General features: G+C 36.9%; 1 protein-coding gene across 8 annotated transcripts; it reads left to right on the top strand.

The window, feature by feature from the left end:
• The first annotated feature begins 858 nt into the window (after window positions 1-858).
• LOC104605135 (calmodulin-binding protein 60 B-like) lies at window positions 859-9,659 on the top strand. 8 transcript variants are annotated; one of them, XM_010269761.3, is made up of 9 exons: window positions 1,099-1,502; window positions 2,066-2,137; window positions 2,232-2,307; window positions 4,501-4,553; window positions 4,844-5,337; window positions 6,905-7,065; window positions 7,170-7,370; window positions 8,079-8,250; window positions 8,817-9,659. In XM_010269761.3, the coding sequence occupies exons 1-9, from the start codon at window positions 1,387-1,389 to the stop codon at window positions 9,338-9,340; spliced, it is 1,869 nt and encodes a 622-aa protein (XP_010268063.1). In that variant the 5' UTR covers window positions 1,099-1,386; the 3' UTR covers window positions 9,341-9,659. The 8 variants fall into 8 exon arrangements, with proteins under 8 accessions (XP_010268065.1, XP_088759479.1, XP_088759481.1 ...); XM_010269762.3 differs by having other exon boundaries at window positions 8,829-9,659; XM_010269763.3 differs by lacking the exon at window positions 2,066-2,137 and having other exon boundaries at window positions 859-1,502.
• Window positions 9,660-9,957: the final 298 nt, after the last annotated feature.

Below are 9,957 nucleotides of genomic sequence, written 5' to 3' on the forward strand. Positions count from 1 at the left end.
CAGATCCGGACTCCGGAGAACAACCACCGTTAATATGGTTTTTTTACAAGTGACGACCATTAATATGGTTGAGTCAATACTGTTGACAAGGTATATATCAAACTGAAGTCTTAAATCTTGGCACTTCAATTGGTTGAACATCATGTAAGGTGGTTGGATCCTCATCAAATAAAAAAAAAAACAACTACTAGAAAAGGATTGAACATCAACTAGAAAGAGAACATGTTCAATGGAGTCAAAAACAGGTTCGACTTGTACTATATCAAGACCCGTCAACTAATTTAAGGGTGGTTCCTGCTTCCTCCTAGTGATCCTCTTTCTGATTTCTCGTTTTGGTTTTCAAATTATACAAACAATACTCTAAACTGATTCAGACTTATTTAAATAACTCATCCCCCAGAATTAAAAACAACAAATACATTTTGTGCAAGCTTAGTTTGCCTTGAGAAATGTTGTATATGCATTTTAAATACATGTTAAGATTTGCCACGTGGACTTGACTTTTTTCTTCAAGTCATTGTTTGACTGGACTTACACAGTAGAATGAAATCTTTAGTTTATGATTGATATATTTAAATACAGTTTTCAGTTTAAAATTATTTCATTTAAAATATCAAGAAAAAATAAAGAGCCAATTATATTTTCATTTTTTTTTTATGAATTCATCATAGAAAAAAGTCTGAATTCATCAAAACAGATTTTTGATTGAAATATTTCAATCTGCGAGGTATAAACTGCAGTAATCATAAGTATTGTAATTCTGTAAAGTTTGGAGGATTTTAGTGGAAGGGTATGCAATTTGCAGTTGTAATTCAATTAACCAGTTAGTAAATGAAGCAGATATAGAACTACTGAACCAGACACCTCTGCGTCTGGTGTTGTCTGAGAGGTGTGCAAGGCTGGAAACGCAGACAGAAAAACAATTGCTTTTACAGAAATTCTGAAAGGCCAAAGCAAGAGGCGCCTGCAAAGGCACTGACTGATGCACCAAAGATTTTGTCAACTGGAAGGCATATTCGTAGCACGTGGCTGGTGCGCAGAAGGGGAATCCTTCTTTCTCTTCTTTCTTTTACAGAAGCTTTGCCTTTCTATCAGAAAGAAAGGAGGATTATTCTCTCAGTTTCAGCATCTCATATCCTCTATGCGCAGCAGCCAGCAGTGGAGGGTTGAAAACCTAGTGTAGTCGCTTTTTTACAGCAAAAGGAAGCGGGAGACATGGATTATGACCTCAAGAACGAACAAAGCTATCGGGAGCTGGAATCTGGGCTTCTTTTTATTCCACTTAATTATTACATCATTAAATATTTTCCATTTTATTTTAGGTTTTGTATTTTGATTTAGGGTTTCAAATCCAGAATCACCTGGACTTGCATAAATTCAAATACCATGGATTCCGAGTCTCTTTCGTACCGTCATTCTACGGAAGACAACCCCCTACTGGTCTTTCTCTGTAACTACTACTCGCTTTCTCTGTTGTTTCTCTCAGTCGATAATCTACTCAGGTACGCGTGGAACCTATAACTTGTTAATTTTTATTTTATTTATTTTTCTAGTTTCCATTTTCGTGTAGTTGTAGTTATGACCTGCTTATACATTTCATTCTTTTTTGGTCAATTTTCTGAATTTCTACTCCCCAAGAACCCTTTCTGAATTTTAACTTCTTTTTTTGGGGGGTTAATTCTGATTCTTAATTCGGGATCGGAAAATCATTGACTGGGATTATTCGTTCAATGTCCCAAGTATATATGATGATAAACCTATGTATCGTATATTCGTATCCCTGTATATTTGCTTTACTTGGCTATAGAAAATTGATTTATGTCTTAGGATTCTTGTTGGTTTACTACTTAACTAATCTTTACTAGACTTTTATGAGCGTGTTACTTACGCCTCAAGTGAGGCTTCCATGCACCTTCGCTACAGTTGAGTCGTTTATATGTTCGTTGGTGGGTTGGCTCGTTCGAGTGTGGAAGTTTTGAGTTGGTAGGATTAGAGTTTCAGAGCCTAGGTTGCTTTCTAGTTGATTCAGTTGTCTTATCTTGAGTTATCTCATGGTGCCCAAAAGATATTTTCATGGGGAGAACGACGCCTTGGAAGTACCAGTGCAGGCACCAAAGCGTCCGCATACGCTTCCAACGTCTGTACTTGTTTGGCAGTTGGTCAATAAGTATTTCTGTTATGTCTTTTAGCTCTTTAAGTTTGTTCCTTAAATTATTTGTGCTATTTGGCAGTGCTGGGATTGAGGTGATGAGGGGTCTCTCCATGCATGATTTCTTATCCAAACTGGAACCTTTTCTGAGAAGTGTGGTAGGACAATTCTTCATGTTATTCCAGTGTTCATTGAACCAATGTTATTATTGTCGTAAGTCTATATATTAGAGTATTCAAGAGTACAGATGAAATTGCAGTTTAAAGGGTGTTAGTATCTTGATGCAACTCAGCTGAATGCCTGAACCCAACCTTCATTTTTCTCCATCTGACAGGAGGCTGTAGTTGCTCAGACTGCTGATTATAAATGTAGAAGTTGTGTTTTACAATTATTTAGTTGGCTGTAGAAATGAAGCATCCTTGTACTTGGCTCTTTGTTTTCCATCCAGTTAAAGTTTAAAGTTCAAAGTTGAGCTCTTCCATTCCAAAAATTTCAACCAAGTAGTGTACTCTTGTCTTGTTCTTGTGTAAGGTTGACTATTTATGCTCTCCCTCCCTTTTCTTTCCAGAGAGAGAGAGAGAGAGAGAGAATGGGGTTTGATAAAATCCAAATAAAAGTAGAAAAAAAAGAAGAATGCAACAGTTTGCTGTGGTTTGGAAACAACATTGGTCATAGCTGAGTTCCATTCCATTGAGGAAGTGGGAAAATAGAAAACATCCAACCCAAGAAACAAATCAAAGAATACCTACTACTTGAATGAGACGTTTAGTCATTAAGCAGTTACTACTTTCTTCTCTCCTATTTGATTCTTCCTTTCTTGAAGTGTTCAGGGCCCAAAAAGTTAGGATACCCTATTTTTTTGGGCCAGGAAGAGTTTCCATTGAGCACATATCTGTTCAGTTGTGTTAAACATATAAAAAGGCACAATTACTTATTTGCTCCCTTGTTGAAATGGTCACCTACCTTTCTTACATTTACATAATTCAATGTTCAAGGAATCATCTAGTTAAAGTTACTTAGTCATCCAGGTAATGACCAGATGATTACCTAGGAAGGAGAAAATTTTGGTTGTCTATGTTCGGCAGCCTGCACTGTCACCAGGGTTCTCCCTGTGTGATGTGACATGTTAATCAATATGGACTCCATGCAACCATAACAGTACTGGAGGCATGGCTGTGTGGACTAACATTTCACATGGAGAGAGCCTATGGACAGCCAAAGCCTTCTCCCTACAAAGTATGCCTGCCTAGTTTATTTATTTATTTATTTTTTATCAGCAACACCCCTTAGAATACCTAGTTGACCACCTAGGTAATGTTCTGACTAAAATGCTTGTGAGATGGTTTCTCCTATACTCTATATTTACTAATCTTATGTACAGCAATCATATTTATTGGTTTATGTTTAGAATTCACCTTTTCTGCAGCTTTTTTAGTAAAGAAATATTGCATACTGGATCTATTATAAGTTCTTATTAAAAGCCATTGACATTTAGCTTCTTTGTTTTAACTTTATATACATACCGTGCACTACTTTTTCTGAACAAATTATATTTTGGAAATAGGAATTCATTCCTCCAAATCACTCCCTCAGGAATCACCAATTTTGAGGCATACGGTTAATGACCCATTTCTATAAAAGACACATTTGGTAAAAATAGGGCTAACATGGCAATTTCTCAAAAAAAATCCATTATTACCAAATTACTGGTTTGCACATTATTAGCATGTACATACTACTTCCATGTTAGAAATCACTTTGAGATTTTCCCCTGATTGATAGAAGCTATCTCCTTCAGCTTTAAGAATTTTCCCTAAACACAAGAATCTTGAGAGACCGGTTCCTTCACTAATCTTTGAGAAAATTTTCTTACAAAACTCAATTTCTTAGAGTGATTTGTCTTATGACAGATAACCTTAATTGGAATCAGCAAATCAATTCCTCTGACTATAAACAGCCTTAATCATATACTTTTTTTAGCCACTTAATTAGTTGTACACCTTTGTAGACATTAAATAGGTTCCTTCCAAAGGAAAGCTCTTTTATGTTGTATTTTATTTGATTATATGCAATCCAAGATGGTGTTAAAGCAGTTAAAGTTGTTTGAAATTGAATAAAGCAGGATAATCATTTATGAGTTTATGCATTGATTACATGGTCTCTGTATTTTGCTTCAATCTTTCCTTACCAATATATGAAAATGACCTTTCTGTTACTAAATTAATTTGGTGTCTATGGTGATCTTCTAATTGGTTGTTGCTATTGCGTCAGAAAACTCTAGTAAACTGATTGTTGAACCATTTTTCTGAAGTCTATGACTTAAATCTACTATACTTTTTTCTGCTTACCAGGTACGGGAAGAGGTGGAACGGGGAATGCTGCTTTATATGCAATCATCTCCGAAGTAAGTGTTTAATGTCAAATTTCAGTGATGTTACTTACAGGGTATCCCTGTTGATTTTGTTTGTTTATATGAACACAACAAACTGTAAGGATCATGTACTTCATATCCATGATCCTTCTAAGGTTCATCTGTTGAGCTGAATCCTGGGAAACATTATATTTTGCACCTTTAGGTCTATGTGTTCTCCTTATCCATAATCCATTGTCCTCTCTCTCTCTCTCTCTCTCTTCAGATATTCAAATCTATTAGTTTCAAAAATAATCTCTGTTTTAACTATGCCTTTATTCTAGGCCTTCACTTAATCAGCTTGAAGAATCTGGATCAAGAGGCTGGCAGTTGCATTTCATCAACAGGTTGCCTGGTACACTTTTCACGGGCAGCCGGATAGAAGCAGAGAATGGTGAACCACTTAAGATAGTAATTGTTGATGCTAGTTCTAAGAGTATAACCACATATGGCCCTCTATCTTCAATCAAGATAGAGATTCTTGTCCTCGATGGTGATTTTGGTGCTGATGAAGAAGAAGATTGGACTGAGAAGGAATTTGATAATAGTGTAATCCGTGAAAGAGAGGGGAAAAGGCCATTAGTGACAGGAGATCTGGTAATTACAATGAAGGATGGGGTTGGCCTTCTTGGTGAAATTGCCTTTACAGATAACTCCAGCTGGATACGAAGTCGAAAATTCAGATTAGGAGCTAGAGCTGTGCAAAGCACTTGTGGTGAAGAAAGAATTAGGGAAGCAAGAAGTGGAGCTTTTATTGTAAAAGATCACCGTGGAGAGTGTAAGTTCAATCTTTTTCTAGGATCAACTTTAACCTCAAACCATTATAAGATGAATAGATAAGTATTTAGTTGATTTATTTAGGATATTGCTTATAGTAAGCCATTTTTTGATAAATCTGTATTCTCCCAAATTCAAAAGAAAAAAAAAGAGACTTGTTTTTTATGAAAAGTTTGTATGCATTTCTTTGAATTAAATGCCACAATACTTTTTTGTTATCATTACTTGGGTTGTTTTACCCTTGTATTATTATTATTATTATTATTATTATTATCTTTTTACGTCAATCTTCTATTGACTGTGAAAGACAAAATGAAATGTGTACAAAAGCGTGCCAAAACCTTTTTTTTTTTCCATTAAGATTACCTTTGTTCGCTAATCCCATTCTTCTCAAACCTTTGCAGTACTGTACGCCTATTTAAGAACATTGACCCCTAGTTTTTAGTCAAATATAGGTTTCTCAATGCTAATGAGCATAGTAGAAATCTGGTGAGTTTAATTAGAACATTTTAGGTCTTTCAAATAATGTATCAGGACCATCAGGTTCTGTTAATTTTGCTTTTATGTATATCCATGATGTGGCGTGATGAGTTTACTTTTTTATCAGTAATCATGAAATTATAGAGGAGACAATACAAACAACACAAAGGCTGCAAGAAGCACTAATTTTGTGGAATGATTTGAAGAGCTCTTTTTGTTACATTAATACCCAGACCTAGTGTACCCCAAAGAAAATTGTCCCTACTTACACCATTCCTTGCAAGGGTATCTGCTATTGTATCAACTGCTTGAGCTGCCCATCTAACAAGCAGCTAAGATTAGATGCCAATGATTTAGCTTCTATGATCACTTTCCAATTATTGAGTTTACTTTTGTTTAGGCATTCCGTATCCTTGTCTAGAAGTTGGTAGGAGTTTCTTCACATGAAAAGGTAGAAATAAAGAGTTGGACTATTGTGGATGACTTAAATCCTATAAGGATTTGTGGAATGGCTCAAAATAGATAGTGGGAACTTGTGGAGACATAGACATGTAGGGAGGTAAAGCGGTTAGTGAGGGAACTGACAGTCACTTACATTAGATACTGAGATCAGCCAATGATGTGGCTGACATCTTAGCAAGATAAGGGGTCAAAGATCTCATTTGTGTTGGGAGGAGGGGGGGTGATTCCTCAAGGGGTGAACCTGTAGATAACAGGTATAAATTGGGTGGTGGTTGAGTTTAGTCCAAACAAAGGGGGTTTATAGACTTATATGTACTTGTATATCATTTAATTAAATGTAATGAAGTCTCATTGTTACCCATCAAAAAGAAAGGTATAAGAATGAAGAAAGAGAAGATAACTATTGTCCATTCAACTGATACTGCAACTTCTCTTAAATTTGGACTTCTATTTATCTATTTGGAGAGGGGTATAGAATTCAAAGTCCATATTTGTTCTCTCCTGAGTTGTTGCATTATATTTTAGTACATTTTGTTGTTGCAATGTCTTATTTGTTGAGCATCCCTTTTTGCCTATAGATACTTGTAACTAGCACTCCAAGACTGAAGCTTAGTCTGTTTATTCAGTGTACAAAAAACATCATCCTCCAAGCTTCAATGATGAAGTCTGGCGTTTAGAGAGGATAGGGAAAGATGGTGCATTTCACACCCGGCTTGCTTCTAAGGGAGTCAAAACGGTGCAGGATTTCCTCCGGTTGTATGTCATTGACCAGTCCTTGTTGCGCAGTGTAAGAAACAATTCCTTTTGGTTTAACCACAACACTGAAAAAAGTCCTCTTTTTTCATCAAGTAGGCTTCTTCTAATGAGTGTCACCCATTGTGAAAATTGCAGATCCTTGGCAGTGGGATGTCAAACAAGACCTGGGAGACCATTGTGCAACATGCTACAGCATGTATTTTGGATGATAAATTTTATACATACTACAGTGCTAATCAGAAGGTTGAGCTATTTTTTAATTCTATCTATGAGGTTATTGGTGCAACATTTGAAGGCCATTACCATTCTCTAGCTAACCTCAACACATCACAGATGGTATGTACCTCTAATCCAGGAAATCTTTCTATAATACCAATTAATGACCTATATTCCAACAGTGTTGTTGGATGAAGTGTTATCATTCATCTGCCTGATTTGGTCTCAATGAGTTAGCATTGCTAGCAGAAATTTGTTTCTTTCCAAATATGTTTCAATTGTATTCTTTTGGCTACAGATCATTGAACCTGGTGGATAAGTTTTAACTTTCAAACCTGTACATGTTATCTCTTGATCAGTGACAGCTTGAAATTTATAATATGAGAATACAAGGATGGGCTGTTGGTTGGTGCACTGATAAAATATAAAATCTCAGGCTGATGAGTATGAGAATGTGGGTTTGAATCTAAGAACAGCTGCTGCGTGCAGAAAAAAATTCTATTATAATTAGAAATCCAAGGGTACATCTGAATAAGCTGTTCATTCTGAATGCCAATATTTTTATACTCTTAATCTGAGCCTATCATTTTAAGGATCCTTTTGAATATGATAAAAAGGCTATTATCCAATGTTGGTCCCAACTAACCCACACTTGTCATCCCAAGGATTTACAGTTCCACCAGGCAATGGCCTCTATCCATGTGAACATGATTTATTTATATTTTTCATTCATCTATTCCTGGGACATTCTGTTGTGGCCCTTGTGGGGATGTTGCTGCCTTGATCTGAGACTAATTTAACATTTTAACCCCACCTTTTTATTGGCAGATTTTGGTGGAGGGTTTGAAGCGACAAGCATACAGGAATGTCAATGACATAGTTGAGATGAAGGAAACACCAGCTGATGGTCCTATGAGGCCTCTGCCCCTGCTGCAAGTTGGGGCCATTCAAGGATCGAGTTTGGATGTCCAGCATCCTGACCTCCCATTTTCACTTCAAGGTACTTCCAGAAGATGACGTCTTAGGTACCCATTATGTAGAAAAGTAAGACTATTCCACCATTGGCCTAGCATTACTATGGATGCAGGGGTACATCCAGCTGTTTGCTGTTTATGAATGGTTGACTTGTGGAAGGCCATAAAGTAGAGCCTCTTTCAGGCTATCCCTACAAGAGATCCTCTGCCCTTCTCGAGGATAGGCAGTAGACTGCCTGGGAAAACTTGATGTTAGGCATTTGCTTCGTTTAATATGCACATAAAGGACTAATTTTCTTGTTGATTTTAGTTTCGTTTTTGTTTTTTTTGGTAAGCATTCTTGTTGATTCTAGTTGGTTCATCAATATGCACCTAATTTGACTTAGCGGGTAGTGTTTACTTGTCTTGGATTCTTTCTCTTTAATTGTAAATACTCTGTCCGGGCTGATGTGCTGTGGAATCTCTTACAATGTTCCCAGATTGGTACATCGTGTGTCTTATTTCATGATGCCTTCAAGTTCTGGCTTCTTTTTTTTTTTATTCTTTTCATTTTTTTCTCCGTTTCTGCCTTTTTAAATTTTTATGTGGTCAGAACTTGCTGCAGATCAAATGGTAAAACAGTCTGGGTTCAATAATCTACCTAATCCAGCAACATTCATTCAGGAAGATCATGGCCAGTCAAAAGGAGTTGGTGATATGCAGGAGTGTCATCCAACACAATTGTTCACTCCAATTGAAAGGAATGATCTGAGCACGACAGATATTTCCACTGGACCATATAGAAGTGACATGAGTGACTGGGCGACAGGTGGATCGTCTGGGCCTGTTATGCCGGGGGGGCACTTAGTAGGGGAAGGCAATCCTAAATTTCAGTTTCAGAATTGGTTTCCACTTCCTGCAACATGGGATCAAGGGAATGGGTTGTTTCTTGGCTCAGGTGATGAAACGGGCATCAGTTTTCTTTCATCTCTACCTGATTTAAGTGTTCATGTTTCTAGGAGTTGCAAACCCAACATGGGGTGGTTTAAGCTTAGGGCTGCAGTTAAGTGGGGAATATCAGTGAGGCGAGACTTAGCTGCTAAAAGGAGGGCAAGGCTTTTGCAACTTGGTTACTAAGCGTAGCAGTAACCAATGTTTCTACAATTTAAGGACAGAACCTGTAAATTCGTTCATCTAGTTTAGAAGAAATGGTTTGTTTTGTTTTGCTTTGTTTTTTTGAGTGGCCCTTCCACTGTTGTACCAAATGCAAACTCTTTATAAAGTGTAAATAGTTGATGAGTCACTGAAAGAGTGAAAGTTTCATTTTCCTTTGGTATCCATAGTTTCAGGTGCAAAGTATCTTGTGCTGTGTGCTTCTGAACTCCGTGTATTGGAGTCGGTTTATTCCGCCTGTGGATTTCTGATTTGACATTAAATAAATGAGAGGTTGATTGTCTAGTCGCTGAGAATGTATGGTGCAAAAACCCAACTTATATTGTGTATGCATTGGATTGTCTTGCAGGAATCTTGCTTTAAGGCCATATTAACAATCTACTGTTATCCCAATTCATCACTTTCTAGTTTTGTTATTGTTGAGCTTGAACGTTTGAATGGTACAGAAATACCTTTCCTGCTATGGTACTTTACCTTTGGGCTGTACTGTAATTCTGTAAAGGTTGTACATTACCGTCCTCTGCATTTAAATCTTCCTCCGTCTAAGCCAATTACCAAACAGGTGAAGAGAATCACGATAT

The sequence above is a fragment of the Nelumbo nucifera genome, chromosome 4 (genome assembly GCF_055504915.1).
Source record: "Nelumbo nucifera cultivar China Antique chromosome 4, China Antique-T2T, whole genome shotgun sequence".
Taxonomy (NCBI): Eukaryota; Viridiplantae; Streptophyta; class Magnoliopsida; order Proteales; family Nelumbonaceae; genus Nelumbo; species Nelumbo nucifera.

What these genes read in the sequence shown, in the direction of transcription:
- LOC104605135 (XM_010269761.3), top strand. Translation starts at nt 1,387, where the DNA reads ATGGATTCCGAGTCTCTTTCGTACCGTCATTCTACGGAAGACAACCCC. An exon ending in AACCTTTTCTGAGAAGTGTG is followed by an intron (nt 2,308 to 4,500) that starts GTAGGACAATTC and finishes TCTGCTTACCAG; the next exon opens with GTACGGGAAGAGGTGGAACG. An exon ending in ACCAGTCCTTGTTGCGCAGT is followed by an intron (nt 7,066 to 7,169) that starts GTAAGAAACAAT and finishes TGAAAATTGCAG; the next exon opens with ATCCTTGGCAGTGGGATGTC.